The sequence below is a fragment of the Oryctolagus cuniculus genome, chromosome 1, assembly GCF_964237555.1.
Source record: "Oryctolagus cuniculus chromosome 1, mOryCun1.1, whole genome shotgun sequence".
In the NCBI taxonomy this organism is placed as follows: domain Eukaryota; kingdom Metazoa; phylum Chordata; class Mammalia; order Lagomorpha; family Leporidae; genus Oryctolagus; species Oryctolagus cuniculus.
Window position 1 is genome coordinate 21,542,360 of NC_091432.1, and position 18,552 is coordinate 21,560,911.

The following is an 18,552-nucleotide window of genomic DNA, read 5'->3' on the forward strand; positions in this document are numbered from 1 at the left end:
AGGCCCTGCGTTTCCTAAGTAACATCATTCTCAGCCCCAAGTGCTCGAGGCAGGCTGAGCAGCCCTCCATGGCACGCAGCCCCTGCCACAAACCATTGCACAAGCACGGCTCCTCCCTCCTCTGAAGTCAAGAGCGAGGACAGAGGATAAGACAAACTGACAAGCAAATCTACTGCTCCTCACCCCAACCCGAAGGCCTCCCAGGACTCGCAGAGACAGACAGAGGGGGACTCGGCGGTGATGCGCCCGGCGGTGATGCGCCATTTGCTCGGGTTGACTGTAGTCACTTATAGAAACACTGGCACAGGGAAAGTGATGAACCTGCTCAACCCTTAACACGGAAGCACAAGCCAGCACTCAGACTTTCTCCTGCCTGCCTGACACCTTCCTCAGGGAAATGAAACCACACTTGACGTGTGTCCTTGATAAAAACAAACTCCAGCTCCCTTGCACATGCAGATTCCAAACTGTCAGCAAAAAGAAGCCCTTCTGAAAAGAAACCCAAGGGGTGAGAATATCCCATTCCTCATGGCTCTTTTCCTCCCCCTTCTGTGTTCTTGAAGCAGTTCCCCTTCCCTGGAACAACCACGTCCATAATGCAGTAGCCCCAGCAGGCACCAATGCACCTGCGCAGGGCGGAGAGCCCCAGCAGGGAGCGCCCCGTGTGCTGCTGGTTTCTGCAGGCTCCGCGTGGCGGGGCTGCCCCCTATCGCCCACAGAGGTTTCTGCAGTGGAGCCAAGGGCATTGCTTCTTCCCGTGATAGCTGTATTTCCAGACAGACTCAAAACTGGCGGAAGTAACCACTTACAACAGAGAAGGTGCAGATTTAACCTTCCTGGGGAAAGTGGTCCTAGGTGTAGATTTTTATAAATGACCACCTGGGCCTCTGACAAGGGGAGAACAGCAGCCGGCTGCAGGCTGACACCTCAGGCTCTTACCATTTTCAGTAACGAACGGTTCCAAGAATTAAACACCAAGGCTAATGAGACTTGGAATAAATGAGTTCACAGGTAAGCTCCTGCCGGTCCTCTACCCTTAACATGAACCAGGACCCTTATGGGGCCCAAACCTTCTTTCCTCCAAGCCTGGCACCAAGCATGAGGGAAGTATGTTACTCAACACCTCATTCCAGAGCTTTCCAAGAGCTTGGGGCGGCTCAGCTGGGTGCAAAGGGCAGATGTGCACAGTGAAGGAACTCAGATCCACAGTGGACCGCCACAGTCCACATGTGTCTGTTTGGGAGATTCTACCAGAAAAGGAGGAGGGGAAGGGAAGAAAACAGGAGTGGAGGGACGCGGGGAAGAAGGCAGGGAGGGACCTGCTACAGCACGGTGCCTGGGACCGCAGAGAGCTGCCCTTCCCCGCACCGCGGGCGTCAGGCCTCACTCCACACCCCCCTCCCTCCCCAAGCTGCAGGGCTACTTCTGGCAAAGAATCCCAAATGCAGGGAGAGCTGACACAAGCCAGTCATGAACGTGGCCTCAGGGAAATGGAACTGAGGCTCAGAAATCGATCTCCTGGGAGACTGTGCTGACAGAAGCCACGGCTGGCTTCCTACCACAGATTTAAGCAAGTTGCAGCACCTGGAGGCCTTTAAGAGGGAAACGCCCGGGCCGGTCCCCTGCTGACAACGAAACGAGTCCCAACAGACTCACAGGGGCTTACATGCACCTCCTCCTCAGAGCCCCCCACAGGGACACCCAGATATGCCTACCTGTCTCTGGGGACGTCCAGAGCAGTGTTGTAATCTGGGGGACCTCCAGGCAGCATGTTGAACAACAGGTGATTTGTGCCTCGGTCCCACCTGTGAAGAAATGAACCATGTAGGAGAATCCACGTGTCAACAAACAGGCGTCCCTTACTGCATAGGAAATAGCACGTATCCCCACAGATATCAAACTGGGCCACTTCACCGATTAACCAATTAACGCAAAGTTAATTACCATAATCCCAACAGTGCATCAGGCACAAGGCTGTCTCCTGGACAGACAAAAACAGAGGGTCGTATTCACAAACCTGTCTGCTATAGCACTGTTTCTAACAGTTCTGGAAACTGCCTAAATGTTTACCAATTGGTTATAGGGATAGACAAATAAATAAATTACAGAAGGTTGGCTAAACACATTATGAAACATCCACAAAGTGGAATACTATATAACCCTTAAAACTATATAGCAAAAAAGCATTACTTACTTGGAAATACATTCCTGCCATATTAAGAAGAAAACACAACCAAAGAGAAATGTACTACCTGATCTCACCCTTAATAACAAAAAGTCTACCCATGCACTTGTATATGAATATATTTTTTATACAAAAATGGCTGAAAAGTAACGTCACGACAGTAACAGTGGAGGCAGGCATTTGGCACAATGGTTCAGACAGCCCACACTGGGAGGCCTCAGTTTGATTCCCAACTCCGGCTCCCAATTCTAGGTTCTAGGTTCTAATGCAGAACCCGGGAGGCAGCAGAAATAGCACAACTGAGTTCCTGCCACCCACATGGGAGCCCGGGATTGAGGTCTCAGCTCCCAGTCCCAGCTGTTGCAGGCATTCGGGGAGTGAATCAGCAGAGGGAGGCTCTCTCTCCCTAACTCTCTGTCTCTCAAATAATAAAATGAAGTATGAATAACGGTACCTCTTAAGGGCAGGGTTATGGAAGTCCTCTCGTGGACCACGACATTTTCAGAGCTCTCACAGTGCACACGGATTATGCGAGCGGTGGGGGAGGCGCGTGTGGAAGTGTAACAGGCAAGCTGCGGGAAGCTGGGCCCTGCTTAGCTGTAGGCAGTAAGCAGCTGGGACCCCACCCCGCAGCAGCAGAACCGGAGTCAGGGACGGCTCCGCCCAGGGCCAGGCTCTCAGAGTACAGGCCGCCTGCTAGCAGCCCGCGGCTCACGCACACCCTCCCTTGACAAGTTGGACAGCATCTGGAAGCCGGTTCTTGGGGCAGAGCGTTTCTCTCCGTCCCCTTCCCTTTAGTGGCCTGAAGGACAATCAGAACGCCCCTGGGTCTCTGGCCTGCATGCGTTACGCACCTGGAGAGCTGGGCCAATGCCTGCGCCGTCTCCTTGATGCGCAGCGGGCTCTGGTTGAGCACATCGATGGAGGGAACAAACAGGCAGGCCCGGTTGATGTCGTCAGTGTAGTAGTCACTGTCCGAGATGGCGGTGAGCAGCTCATTGTACTCCCGGGAGATGGTGTCGCTCACCGGGACGCCAAAGTCGTCCACGTACTTCTTCAGGGAGTAGATGTACACCTTGATCTTGTTCTTCGGGTTGAAGCCACAGCGGTACACGTCGAAACACGTGTGCATCCTGCAGCTGAGGTCCCCCCGCTCCGGGATGGGGCTGTCGGCCGGCAGCCTGACCACCGGCACGTCCCGGATGCTGCGCTTCTCCACGCTCCAGTCGCTGGAGGACTCGATGGAGTGCGGCCAGAACTGAAACATGCCCGTGGCGATGAGGCCCAGGAGGACGATGGAGAAGAGGGTGATGTAGTAGATGCGGTGCTTGGTCTTCATTCTCGGGATGAGGGCCGGACCCCGGATGTTGTACTTGACTGACGCACACATAATGACACACACGGCCTCTTCCCCACACTCCTGGTCACCATGGGGAGAGGAAAGAAAGAGATCAGGGAGTCGGGGTGGCGAATGACATTCTAGCAGGGCGGTTCAACTTTTAATTTACCTACTTCCTTCCCTTAGCTTGGTTTGATGACAAAGTAGACAGGGATATTTGATTCTTCCAACAAATATATGTGTTTATGTATTTGTATAACCAAGTAATATGCTACAGGATAACATATACCATAGAAATATGTAATATAAACATAGATAGATACCATAAAACATAACTATATAGCATAAGCTGGTAGACACTGGGGGGCTGGGAAGCAGGGTGCTGACCAAGGAAGAAAATTCAAAAGCGGAATAGCTACAGCCAGTTACTTTGTTTCACTTTGAAGCACATGACTAAAATGAAAGGATGCCTTCTCTGGACAAGAAGCTGCCTGGCAATATAAAACGTTTCCATCCGTTACTGAGCACCTGGCAGGCACTGGAAGCACAGCCTCTGCTTGGAACTAACTAATCAGAGACAAAACTGAGCATGAAACACAGAACCCAGAAGCACCACTAGGGGGCAGGCGTAGGTCAGCAGTTACCAGGTCCTGCATAGGAATACCTGGGGTCAATGTCACCACTGGCTCCTGACTCCAGCTTCCTGCTAATTCAGAGCCTAGAAGGCAAATTCTTGGGTTCCTGCCACCCACAGGGAGACCTGGAATGAGTTCCCAGCTCTGGGCTTTGGCCAGGTCCAGTCCAGACATTGCAAGCATTTGAGTAAATAAGTGGCTGGGAGTGTGTTTCGTCTCTCCCCCTTTCTCTCACACTCTGTCTCTGCCTCTCAGACAGACATCACTAGGAAAGTATCAAGAAAGTACAAAGGGTTATCAGAGAGAAAAGATTAATCTTTAATCTCTAAATAAATACATACAGATGTTTTATGATGACAATAAGAGGAATGGGGCAGGACAAAGGGAGGGAGGCCGGGAAAGAGGAGGAGAGAAGGAGGCAGTGAGGAAAAGAAGGCAGTGGGGGCTCCATTTCCAAAGTTGGACACCAGTGGTTCTTCCACCTGTGCATGTGAGCAACACTTTTCCTATCAAAAAGGAGACTGCGTCTCTGCCCCCTGCTTCTGGGCCAGCTTGGCCATACGCTTTGACCAAGCAACATGGCAGAAATGACATCTAGGGCTTTTGAACCTGGGTGTGAACCTGCTTCTGAACTCCTGGAACTTCTCCCGGATGCCAGGAAGCTGAGTCCCTAGGGGAAGGCACCCTTAGGGAGGCCCCAGAAGAAACCACGTGGAGCAGAGAGGAGCCTTCCCCGCCAAGCTGTGCACACATTGCAATATCAGGAACGGGTGTCCCTGTTGTAAGCAACTAAGTTCTGGGGTGCTTTGCCACATAGCAGTCGGTAAATGAAACAGTCGATACATAAGCATCATTGACCGAGACACAGAGAAAAGGGTTAGTCTTCAGCTAAAAATGAAGAGTTCCCCTACAGACCACAAACTGACCGGTGCCCAGGTAGTATGTGTGGGGGCACAGCCTTCAGTGTGACTGCACCAACTGTCACAGCCCCGCCACGTGACCCCAAGCTACTGAGGCATTCCAGTGTCAAAGCCTCAGTCTACTGCTGATCTTTCAGAAATGCTATCCATAGAGAGGGAGGTAACTAAGAAGCTCAGAGACCATCTCGGGCTTTAACCACCAAGTTCACCTTGGATGAAAGGAGCCCCTCCATCCTACCCACACAATGCCGCTGCTTCTTGCCCAGCTGGCCGAGCATGGCCAAGGCTTGAATGTTGTCATTGCTCTCAGCTTTCTGAGTTAAATGCGCTGCACGGTCATGAGGGATTTCAACTCTCTAAGACCATGAACTGGAACACATCAGGGAGTTTGCTTGCCACAGACTAACGACTGGAAATTCATACAGTTCAAGCTTAGAGATGATATACCTTGGGATACGTACATCAGCCACTCAATATATGCTGATTCCATGACACAACATTCTAATGATCACCGCATGTTCCCGGTGTGTCCCCACGCCCTCTGTCCTCCCCGCCCCCCCCCACAGGCCCACCTTGTGGCATGGATGGCTTCCTTGCCACTCTGGGGGTACCCCTGGAGCTCACTGACAGATCTGGGGACAAATGCATGTAAAGAACTGTACACCACCAGCCCACGTTACAACTTCCCACCCAGGTCAACTCACAGACTGACATGTGACTCCCGAACACAGAAGGGTAATATATGTTTGTGACCATAGGGAGTCTGCTAAAATTCAGATTCCTGGGGCAGGCATTCAGAACAAGCACTCAAGATGATGTTTGGGACATCCCATCGCATACCAGAGTGCCTGGATTTGAGTCCCACTCAGCTTCCAATTCCAGCTTCCTGCTAATATATCCCCTGGGGAGCAGCAGTAATGGCTCAAATACTTGGTTCCTGCTACCCACATGGGAGACCCAGATGGAGTTCCTGGCTCTTGGCTTCAGCCTGGCCCAGCCCCAGGTGTTGTGGGAATTAAATCAGTGGATGAAAGATCTCTTTTTCTTTTCAAGATAATATTTTAAATTTACATTACAGTAAAAAAGCTTAATATTTTACCAAATAAGAAGTTTAAAGTAAAAAGCAATAAGATCCTCCTAGTTTAGTGGGAATATAGACAACAGCCATACACAATGATTGAATGAAAAAATGACCATTTCACCCATATACAGTACCTTTTAAAGTAATAACAGTTCATTAGAACTACAGTAGTATAACAATCTTAACCACTGGTTTCACAAAGGTATAAAACAAAGTTTTACAAAACTATATTTGCAGCAATATATCTTGTGCATCAGCACAAGATATTTCTTACTTTTTTCTCTTTTTTTTTTCTTTGTTTTTGAATTTTAGCTCCCACATATAAGGGAGAACATGCAGTATTAGTTCATCTGGGTTCAGCTTATCCCAAACATGATGAACTCCAGTTGTGTCTATTTTGCTGCAAATGGTAGAATTCTGTTCTTTCCTATAGCTGAATAATATTCCATTGTGTAGAACCTGGCATTTCTTTTTTTTTTTTTAAGACTTATTTATTTATTTGAAAGAGTTACACAGAAAGAGGAGAGGCAGAGAGAGAGAGGGAAAGAGAGAGAGAGAAAGAGGTCAACCATCCGCTGGTTCACTCCACAATTGGCCGCAACAGCCAGGGCTGCGCCGATCCAAAGCCAAGAGCCAGGAGCTTCCTCTGGGTCTCCCATGTGGGTGCAGGGACCCAAGGACTTGGGCTATCCTCCTCGGCCTTCCCAGGCCATAGCAGAGAGCCGGATCGGAAAAGGGGCAGCCATGTCTTGAACCGGTGCCCATTTGGGATGCTGGTGCTTTAGGCCAGGGCGTTAACCTGCTGCACCACAGCACCGGCCCCAAACTTAGCATTTCTTAAAAATAAAATTGACCATAGCACAGAGGGTTAACACCTGGTCTGCAGTGCCGGCATCCCATATGGGTGCCGGTTCAAGCCCTGGATGCTCCACTTCCAATCCAGCTCTCTGCTATGGCCTGGGAAAGCAGTAGAAGATGGCCCAAGTCCTTGGGCCCCTGCACCCTCCAGGGAGACCTGGAAGAAGCACCTGGCTCCTGGCATGGATCAGCATAGCTCTGGCTGTTGCAGCCATCTAGGGAGTGAACTAACGGATGGAAGACCAACTGACCTCTCTCTTTCTCTCTCTCTCTCTCTGCCTCTAACTCTGCCTTTCAAATAAATAAATAAATCTTTTGAAAAATAAAATAAATAAAATTGACATCTTGACATAATTCTGGTTGCCAGTCCTTATTGATTATATGTGCTATAAATGTTTTCTTTTGGTTACGGTTTGTGTTTTTTATGAAAAATTGTTAATTATTACAATGAATTTATCCTTAAGATACAAAACGTGGTGGAATGAGGAGGCCATGCCAAGATGGCCACTGGCAACAGAGTCTGCCTGGCAACAGGCTGTGATTGGATGGCTTCAGAAACCACATGACAACGGAGACTGAATGGCAACAGGCTGTGATTGGATGGCTTCAGAAACCACATGACAATGGAGACTGAATGGCAACAGGCTGTGATTGGATGGCTTCAGAAACCACATGGCAACGGAGCCTGCCTGGCAACAGGCTGTGATTGGATGGCCTTGGATACTGCCTGGCAACAGGCTATGATTGGATGGCCTTGGATACTGCCTGGCAACAGGCTGTCATTGGTTAGGGCACAGACCTCCCCTTGACTGGATTGGCTGCCTTGGCTATTTAAGCTGTTGTACCAACTGAAATAAATGAGTCTGCGTGCTGCTGGCCTCTGGCCTGCTTTTACCCGACTCCTGGGGTCTGCGTGCTGACTCTGCGCCTCTTGCCCCTACCACGCTCCTCCTTTCAGAACGAATCAACCTCAACATCTGGTGCGCCAATGTGATTGAGAAAGAGACAGCGTGTCAGACTTGGTGAGGTCCCCCCAGGCTCTCAGGGCAGCTGCTAGACCCCATCCCACCTGCACGTTTGCCGTTAATGTAGGAGCAGACGCAGAATTCAGGCCCTGGATTCCAGCGCCCGTAAATGACCTCACTATGCTAAAAAAGGCTTCTCAAGAGTCAGGCCCTGACTCTCCCTACTTTGAACAGGTGCTCACACAATGGGCAGCGGACCTTCAAACTCATTTTGACTGGGTTGCACTGCTCAAAGCATGTTTGTCGAGACCACAGTTCTCACAGTGGAAAGCCTCCTATCAGGAAGAGGCTGAAACCGTGGTGAGGAATAATGCTGCCTATGAATTGCAGTAACCTTTGATATGCTTACAGGCCGCGGCACCTACACATAGCCCCAGGAACAGGCCCGCATTGGAGTAGTTGCCTATTCTGATCAGGTCAGAGATTTGGCACTTAGAGCCGTAAAAAATATAAATCCTCCTACTTATAGTCAGCTCTTTAGAAGCCTAGTTCAAGGCCCGGGCGCATGGTTCCCCAATTTCCTTGCCAGAGTCTTGGAGGCAGTAGAGAAAAGATTGCCACTTGGCCCTGATCAAGACATCTGGTGAAACAATTAGCTTGGGAAGGTGCTACCAAAGAGGCAAAGCTGCAGTCGCCCCAGTCCGTAATGAAGACATTTCTACATGGATACTAGCTACAAGGGAGGTAAACCCTGCCGACACACCCATACAAGCCCTAACCGCAGCCATTAACAAACTGAACACAAGGAAGTCTAATGACCCTCCAGTTTCTTGGGGATGTCAGGAAACGGGACACCTACGGCGAAACTGCCCAAATGCTGACAGATGGGGCAAGCCCAAAACGCTGTGTCCCAGATGTGAAAAAGGCTTTCATTGGGCAAAAGATTGCAAGACTAAGATCAAATCCTCCACAGAAAAGGATAAGATCCATGTAGAACCCCACAGGGGATCAGTACAGTTGGGAGAAATAAGGGCAATAGTCAAGGTTCTACTCCTTAGCCAAGATGGGCCAGTAAATATATTTTCAGACAGCAAATACTCAGTACAGGTAGCAAAGACGATCCCTTTTGCAGTCTTTAACCCAATAAGCCAATTGACCAGATGTTCACAACACTTAAAAGGGCTAACTGAGAACAGAAAACACCCATGGTATATCTCACACATAAGATCACATACAGGGTTACCTGGCTTTATTAACCAAGGCAACAAAAAGGTCGATTGTCTTATCTCCTGCAACATGGCTTCCATCGGACACCTAGAACAAGCCCGTATTCTACACCAAAAATTTCATATGTCAGCAAGCAACATAAAATCGCTTTTCCCAAAGCTAACGAGTCAATGCAAACACCTAGTGCACTCTTGCAAGAATTGTGCACCCCTCGCCCTGTTAGGCCCACTGCAACAAGCAGGAGTGAACCCTCAAGGCCTTGCTCCTAATAAGCTCTGGTAAATGGACGTCACACACATTAACTCCTTTGGTAAACTTAAGTTTGTCCACGCGGTGGTAGATACTTATTCAAAGGCTGTATTTGCAACAGCCCAATCCAGAGAAAAGGCTAGTAATGTGATAAAGGCGGTTAAGTCAGCCATGCTGGTCCTTGGTGTCCCCTGGACCATAAAGACTGATAACGGGCCAGCATATACATCACAGGAATTTAATTCCTTCCTGAGGTCCTGGAACATACAATCTGCCACAGGTATCCCATACAACCCACAGGGACAGGCAATCATTGAAAGAACTCATAGGATAATTAAAGATCTCTTACAAAGATAGAAAAACAATCATATGCCCCCAGACCCACAACTTGCTTTGACTGAGGTCCTTTTCACTATCAATTTTCTTACTTTTGATTCCCAAGGGATCAGCCCAGCTTATAAACACTGGGGATCCTTCCCATCCCAGCCCCCAGCCCCTGTGGTTAGGTGGAAAGACCCCCTGGCAGGAGAATGGAAGGGACCACACCCTCTGCTAACCAAGGGCCCAGGATATGCTTGTGTCTTTCCAGAGAATGTGGGACAGCCCATTTGGGTACCAGCCAGAAACATCAAGCCTGCAACCGACAGCCAACCAGAAACAGCTGAACAAGACTGAGAGCCCGCCTTGTTAGCAGACGCACCTGCTCTATCATCCTACCCTGGGAAACTGCCCATAGCCACATCCGTTACTGTTTTATACCCCACTAGCTCTGGTCAGCCACTCGAATGGCCCACAGCCTGGGAGCGGTCACACCATTCCTGATTACCATTGTTCCTCATTCCTACCCTCATCTCAGCAAGCACTCCTGTGGTCCCCCATTTTGAGTGCTGGTTAGTCAATGATGGGTAAGATCCCCTGAGGGACAACCTAAGATAGGCACAGCCATGTACGGAGACCACATGGAAACAGGGTCAACAATGGAATGGCCAAAAATCATGCCTCCTGTTGCTCAAAAATAAACGAAAAGGGGGAAATGTGGTGGAATAAGGCCATGCCAAGATGGCCACTGGCAACAGAGACTGCCTGGCAACAGCCTGTGATTGGATGGCTTTGGAAACCACATGACAACCGAGCCTGACTGGCAATGGGCTGTGATTGGATGGCTTCAGAAACCACATGACAACAGAGCCTGCCTGGCAATGGCTGTGATTGGATGGCTTCAGAAACCACATGGCAACGGAGCCTGCCTGGCAACAGGCTGTGATTGGATGGCCTTGGATACTGCCTGGCAACAGGCTGTCATTGGTTAGGGCACAGACCTCCCCTTGACTGGATTGGCTGCCTTGGCTATTTAAGCTGCTGTACCAACTGAAATAAATGAGTCTGCGGGCTGCTCGCCTCTGGCCTGCTTTCACCCGGCTCCTGGGGTCTGTATGGTGACTCCGTGCCTCTTGCCCCCACCACGCTCCTCCTCTCAGAACAAATCCACCTCAACAACAGAGAAAAATTAATAAATATATATAATAAAAAGGGGAGCATAATTGTAAAGTTGCACATATCTAAAGTAAGATAATACCAATGAACTTATGCTAATACACTCAAAAATGTGGAAGAAATGGAAAAATCCTTTAAGAGTCTTGAGGAGAAAATAGCAAATGTGAATAGTTCTAGAATATTAAAGAAAATGAATAAAAAGTTTAAAAATCTCCCTATATAGAAAATTTTGCTAATCAAATATCCACCACATATTCCAATGTTACACAAGTTATTCTAGAACCCAGAGGAATAGAGGGAACACTCGCCAGTTCACCTGTACAGGTGGGGATATCTCAATACCAAAACATCACAACAGTGGTTCTCAGGGTATAGGCCAGGCATTCCATGAGGTACACCCAAGACCCTTCCAAAGGTTCTCCAGTATTTTCATAATAATACTGACATTGTTTGTTCTCTTAACTCTCATTTTTCAGAAGCTAGAGGCCACTGTTGCAGCCATGAAAATCCAAAAATGGTGAAAGATTTCCACTCACAGATTCAAGATGCTCAACTTCAAGCTAAGAAAACCCTGCCTGATTAGATCAAAGCAAGGCCTGTTTAAGTGCACCCACCACACCCCCCTCCAACAGGAAAAAAAGGAGACACAAAGATGAGGGTGCAAGCAGTTAACTTACTGGGGAGTAATCTGAGAGGGCAGGTTGAGAGGGCGAGGAAAGAGAAGGCCACAAGAGAAAGCCAGTAAACAGTGCACTACTCGGGGCAGGGGTCCAGCCTAATGGTTAAGATACTGGTTAGCCACCCGTGTGTTCAACTCCTGGCTCCAACTCCTGGCTCCAGCTTCCTGCTAATACAGACAGGAATGCTGGTGATGGCTCAAGCAGTTGGGGCCTATCACCCACATGGGGAACTGGCTTGGTCCTGCCCTGTGTGTTTCAGGCACCTGGGGAGTGAACCAGAGGACAGAAGTGCTCTCACTCTCAAGCTCTCTCTCTTTGCCTTTCAAATAAGTTTTAAAAATTATTTTTTTAAAAGATTTACTTATTTAGAGGCGGGGCGCTATTGTGCAGTGGGTCCAAGCCCTGGTCTGCAGCGTTGACATCCCATATAGGCATCGGTTCAAGTCTCGGCTGCTCCACTTCCCATCCAACTCCCCTGCCGAAGCACCTGGGAAAGCAGCAGAGGATGGCCCATGTCCTTGGGCTCCTGCACATGGAAAAAGCTCCTGGCTCCTGGCTGCATCCTGGCCCAGCGCTGGTTATTACGGCCATTTGGGAAGTGAACCAGCAAATGGAAGACCTCTCTGTCTCTACCTTTCTCTGTAAGTCTGCCTTTCAAAAAATAAAATAAATATTTAAAAAATATATTTATTTAGTTGAAATGCAGAGTTACATAGAGAAAGACAGAGACAGAGAGACAGAGTGAGATCTTCCATGCACTGGTTCATTCCCCAGTTGGCTGCCATGGCCACAGCTGGGAAGATCTGAAGCCAGGAGCCAAGAGTTTCCTCCAGGCCTCCCACATGGGTGCAGGGGCCCAAGCCTTCCTCCGTTGCCTTTCCAGGCACATTAGCAGGGAGCTGGATCAAAGTGAAGCAGCTGGGACTCAAACCGGTGCCCACATGGGATGCTAGCACTGAAGGCCAGCACCGAGGGTACAGCCTTACCTGCTACATCACAGTGCCAACCCCTAAAAATTATTTATAAAAAACAGTGGTTATTGAGCTCTTACTGTTTGCGCAACAGGGGCTGCCAGAGCTCCTGGGGTCCCTCTGCAGACCCATGGAGATGCCTTGTCCCTCAGAAGGGTGGGAGATGAGGACATTGGTCGGCAACTCCTTTCCCTACTACTGGTCGGGGGACTCCCAGTGTCAGCTCAGAGCCCACACTCCACCCTTGCCAGGTCAGCATTTTGTCTTCCTCAGCTGTCCAGCTTTTCTGATATGACACACATTGACCAGTGAACTAGCCACAAGTCCATCTCCTCCATTAGCTGTCACCTCTCTCACAGTCAAGAGTTTGCCTTCTGCTCGGTCTAGGACTTACGTAATAGCAATGTAAACATTTGTTGGATGAATGACTGCCTCCCCCCAGTTCCATCGGTGCAGCGTGCAGCCCCCGAGCTACTATTGAGTTATTACGTGGTGGTGACCCCTGTGTCCTCCTTCCCTGAGCTGGAATCAGCTAGGCCCTTCCACAGACCAGAAGTTTTCCCTTCCCACTCCCCAACACCTCCTGTCCCACCTCTGCCAAGCAGGAGCACATCCGGGGTGCTATTATTCTCCCCACCCCACCTGCAGAACCCTGCGCTAAACTGCACCACTTTTGTAAAGCTCCTGACTCGGGGTGCTCCAGCATTACTGTCAGACATAGAACCCGTCCGCCCAGAGCTTTGCATGGGGAAGCCGAGAAAGACGGACACCTCCGGAACCACCCTCCAGGGAAACAAGTCACAATCTCTCCATCCAAAGATGACACTCCGTACCCCTGAGGACGACAGACTGCAAGGACTCTTCTACTAAGGCCTTTATTCTATACATCACAGCCCGAAGAATTTCCAAACACAGCCCTACGAGCTTCGTCCTCCTGGAAACACATCAGCCCTGTCCTTGAAGAACACCACGTCACCCAGCAGGCACTGAGTCACTGGAAAAGTCTCTTAATCCCCATCTATTGTCAGGGTGAGCTGCACTTTCTGTTCCTGGAATTACTTATGCCCAGAACTTGTCCGCACAACCTCCGCTGGGTGCTTCAGGGTACATCCAATCCACTCAGTCCCCTGTATCAACCTTTCCAGAGACACCCTCACAGCTGAACTCCCAGGGCCACTGCCACACTGGGGCTTACCCCAACGCTCCTGAAAACAAAGGAGCCAAGTATTAGCAAAAGGAGGGAAATCCATAATTCACTGCTTCACCTGGTACAGTTTTTCTATGTATTTATTGACTTCTTTCTTTCTTTTTCTTTTCTTTTCTTTTCTTTTCTTCTTTCTTTCTTTCTTTCTCTCTCTCTCTCTCTTTTTTAAGATTTATTTCCTTGAAAGAGTCACACAGAGAGAGAAGGAGAAGCAGAGAGAGAGAGACAGAGATCTTCCATCCACTGGCTCACTCCCCAATTGGCCAAAACGGCTGGAGCTGCGCCAATCCAAAGCCAGGAGCTTCTTCCGGGTCTCTCAAGCAGGTACAGGGGACCCAGGACTTGGGCCATCTTCTACTGCTTTCCCAGGCCACAGCAGAGAGCTGGATTGGAAGTGGAGCAGCCAGGTCTTGAACTGGTGCCCATATGGGATGCAGGCACTGCAGGTGGTGGCTTTACCTGCTACGCCACAGTGTCAGCCTCCTACTTACTTCATTTGAGAGACAGACAGACATAGGGAAAGACAGACAGAAAAAGAGACCTCCCACCTGTTAGTACATCCCCGAATGCCAGTGACAGCCAGGGCTGGGTCAAGGTGGGAGCCAGGGGCAGGGAACGCACCTGGGTTTCCCGCGTAGGTGGCAGGGACTCGGTTACTGGAGCCCGCACCTCTTGCTCCAAGGTGTGCATCAGCACAAAGCTGGAGTCAGGAGGCAGACACTCCGATGCGGGCGTCGGGCATCTCACCTGCCAGGCTGAATACCAGATCCCTGATAAGATTCTGTATCGTTAAAGTTATATTACAGGGGCTGGCACTGTGGCCTAGCGGGTAAAGCCGCCGCCTCCAGTGCCGGCATTCCATATGGGCACCAATGTGAGTCCCAGCTGCTCCACTTCTGATCCAGCTCTCTGCTATGGCCTGGGAAAGCAGTGGAGGATGGCCCAAGTCCTTGGGCCCCTGCACCCACATGGGAGAGCCAGAAGAAGCTCCTGGCTCCTGGCTTCGGATCACCCCAGCTCCAGCCATTGCAGACATCTGGGGAGTGAACTAGTGGATGGAAGACCTCTCTCTGCCTCTGCCTCTGCCTCTCTGTAACTCTGCCTTTCAAACAAATAAATAAATCTTAAAAAAAAAAAAAAAAAGTTATACTACAGCTAACCACCCCTAAAAATAGTTTCCGTTTTTAAAAAAAGTTTCTTATTATTGTGGGAACCGTACTATAGTTTACACAATATAATAGCATGAAGTAACTAATAACAAGGGGCCAGCGCCAGGCGGCAGTAGGTTAATCTTCCACCTGCAACACGGCATCCCATATGGTTGCCGGTTCTAGTCCCGGCTGTTCCACTTCCGATCCAGCTCTCTGCTGTGGCCTGGGAAAGCAGGAGAAGATGGCCCACGTCCTTGGGCCCCTGCACCCGCATGGGAGACCCGGAAGAAGCTTGGGATCGGCACAGCTCCGGACATTGCGGCCATCTGGGGAGTGAACCAGCGGATGGAAGGCCTCTCTCTCTGGCTCTTTCTCTCACTGTCAATAAATAAAATCTTAAAAAAAAATAATAATAATAACCCTTACTGAGCACTGAGGACGTGCCAGGGTCCGTTTTTTGGCACAACGTCAGCGTTCAGGTACTCCGCGCTGCATGACAGGCTGTCATCCTTCTGATCGCACAGACGGGGTTAGAACAAGGGAACGGCTCACTACCCTGTCCCACACTGCACAACCAGAACACGGCCGCGCTGGCTTCACAGCGAGGGGACAGCGAGGGCCTGGAAACGGACTCACGGGTCTCCTCCCCCAAGCAGCCCGGAGCGCTGAGAGTCGCACACCGAGTCCCCAGGACAATGAGAGCGGTCACCTCTGGGCATCCACACAGCACCTGCTGATGAGCGAGTCAAGGGCGCCTCCAGACCAGCGCTCCCCAGGAAGTCACAGCAAGCAAGGATCTCTGACCCCGCTGTGGCTCCGAACGCCCACGCGCCCCCGGCCGGCACCGCACCAGGGGCCACGGCATCCCCGGGAGCTCGCGGGAAGGAGGTGGCAGCAGGAAGGGGCGGTCCTGCGGGGCAGGCCAGCTGCCGGGGCTGGGCACAGGAGCGGGTGAGGGGGACCCGGGGGACCCAGGGGCCGGCCCAGCCAGGGGGATGCGCAGGGCAACGCGCGAAATGGCTGGAGGAGGCCCCCGGCGGGGCGAGGCGGCCTGCCGCAGCCCACGGGCCTCCACGGAGCGTCCCCCGCCGCCCGCGCCCGGCCCTCGCGCGCCGCACTAACCTCAGCCACGGCTGCCTCCCGATCGGCCCCGTGCTCGGTCACCGGCTCATGCCGCGGGGCGCTGGCCACGGCTGCCCGGGTCGAACTGCGCCGAGGTTGGAGGAAGCCACGGCCAGGGTCAGGTCGACACGAACACGCCTGGAACAGGGCGCAGGCTCTCGGGCCCGGCGGCGTCTGACACGGAGCGCACTGCGCATGCGGGAGCGGGCGAGCCTTCGCCCCCTGCTGGACAGGAGGAGTCAGGACTGCGGGCGAGCGGGTTTCTCCTGGGCAGGTGCGCGGAGCAGAGGCAATGCAGCGAACCGCTCGCTTTAGCCTCTGTCCCAATGAAAGAAGCTGCAAACCCAAACAAGGAGACTCCACGCTCCACTTATAACACTCACGAAGTCGTAGACGTGTCATGACCAGAGCTGTGGAGCGTACAACCTTCCTGAAGGGCAGCTTGACACTATGCATTAAACTGTCAAATACCCACACTCTTCCTCCCAGCAGTCTACCCTGTGGATAGTCCAACCCCCTCCTGTCAAAGACATTCGTGACAGGACTATATTTCTAATAATAGTAAAATACTAGAAACAACCAAAGTAAATCATGGAACACGACTGGGAGGCAATTATGAATGAATGCGATATATGTCTGTAGGGAGATATACCCAAGATATGTTAACAAGAAAGCATGGTCCGAAACAATGGGCAGGTATGATCAGCCTTAGGTAAAATATGTGTGTGCAAAAACAGAAGAGAGAAAATGTATAAACAGATGATTATATATTCAGGCATTTTCCCCCCTGGCAGGAATCCAAAAAGCAATTAAAAGTTGAGTGTGGATTGATCGTGGGGCAGAAATGGAGAGATTTTCATTTTCTTTCTGTGATATTTGCATTATTTAGCTTTATACCTGCACAGCAAAATCCCTATCATAAGAAAACAGTGGGGTTAACAAATCAAATCAAAATATGGAGTGATGTTACTGAGAGATTAACGAAACGACCCCACTGGGGCTGTGCTTCCCTCTGGTGGAATTCTGGGTCCAGCTTGTGCTTTAGCGCCCTCTGCAGGAAGTCGTCACAGCTTAAATATTCCTAGGAATGACTGAGTCTGGAAACACAGAGGTGCCCCGCAGCCGCAGCCGTCCCGGGATTATTTTTGTGAGTTAACGCCTGCTTGTCACAGATTCAGGGGACTGGGACAAGAACACTCTGCTTCCCCACTCTCAAGTGAGCACTCTCCAAACCCATACCCCAGTGCTGAGAATCCAGCACCTCCTGCCCCATTGGAGACCCAGATGAGTGGAAAGCAGTGCCTATCCAGGAGTGGCACTGTACGCAAATTCCTCTTATCCCAGTATTTTTACTTTTTAAAAATAGGTCAACAGTAGTTATCTGGGCTGGAAGATTCTAGTCTCCTTTTGCTTTCCTCTTTATATTTGTCTGTCTTTAGAAGCTTACGTGTTTTGATTAATTAACTATATGACTATTCGTTCTTTCATTAAATGAGGACTCTCTGTGTTAAAGAATTGTGCTATGCACGGCCTTTGTGGAAGCCTTCCGATCTTACTCACTTTTTATAACCTTATATTTGCAGTATGCCTGACACATGGTTAGTGCTCAATGACTATTTCCTGACTTGATACAAGGAGCTCAGGGGCCAGCACTGTGGCGTAGTGAGTAAAGCCACTGCCTGCAGGGCTGGCATCCCATGTGGGTGCTGGTTCGTGTCCCGGCTGCTCCACTTCTGATCCAGCTCTCTGCTAATGGCCTGGGAAAAGCAGCAGAAGATGGCCTAAGTGCTTGGGCCCCTGCTACCCACATGGGAGACCCAGATAAAGCTCCTGGCTTCAGCCTGGCTCAGCCCTGGCTGTTGCTGCCACTTGGGGGAGTGAATCAGCAGACCAGATAGAAGATCTCTCTCTCTCTCTCTCTCCCACTCTCTCTCTCTCTCTCTCTCTGTCTTTCAAATAAATAAATAAATCTTTATTTCAAAAAAGGAACTCAGATCCTAGGGGAACCTACTAGGAATAAGACAGATGCACAGGTATGACTGCTGAGAGCAGAGTGTGAAGTGGCCTAGAAGAAAATAAGCAAGTGTTGGGGTTCAAAAGAGGAAGAGGTCATGTCCAGATGGAAAGATCTAGAATGACTTCTACCTGGAGTTGACACCTTCACTCGTCCTGGGGACCTAGGAGCCTAACGAGGTGAGGGGGGCATTCCAGGCAGAGAAACATCACAAGCAAAGCTGTGCATGAAATACAGAGAAGCTATTCTTAAAAATGGTTGCTTTTCCATCCAGTGTATTTAAAATGGCATGAACACATTTCTAGGGCCAGAAACCATGCAGGTAAGTGGAGGTGAGGAGGTACAGAAGCTCCAATTATTAGCAGCTGCATGGGCAGACTTATTCCCTGGCCATCATTATTGTCAACAAGCAATCCCTAAACATGACCCTCTGCAATACAGTGTAACAACCATGTAC

The 18,552-nt window shown here is 50.3% G+C and overlaps 1 protein-coding gene across 3 annotated transcripts in view; it reads right to left on the bottom strand.

Annotated features, from left to right (window-relative positions):
* Nucleotides 1-16,275, bottom strand: part of EXT2 (exostosin glycosyltransferase 2) — a 159,385-nt gene extending 143,110 nt beyond the window's left edge. For 2 of the 3 annotated variants that reach the window (XM_008270099.4, XM_070071337.1), the window contains exons 1-3: nucleotides 16,082-16,275; nucleotides 3,040-3,605; nucleotides 1,716-1,805 (exon numbers count right to left, since the gene is read on the bottom strand). In XM_008270099.4, coding sequence (XP_008268321.1) covers nucleotides 1,716-1,805; nucleotides 3,040-3,575 — 626 coding nt within the window. In that variant the 5' untranslated portion in view covers nucleotides 3,576-3,605; nucleotides 16,082-16,275. Of the gene's footprint in view, nucleotides 1-1,715; nucleotides 1,806-3,039; nucleotides 3,606-14,429; nucleotides 14,559-16,081 lie in introns of those variants that run through there. The other variant, XM_070071335.1, reaches the window with a different exon arrangement.
* Nucleotides 16,276-18,552: the final 2,277 nt, after the last annotated feature.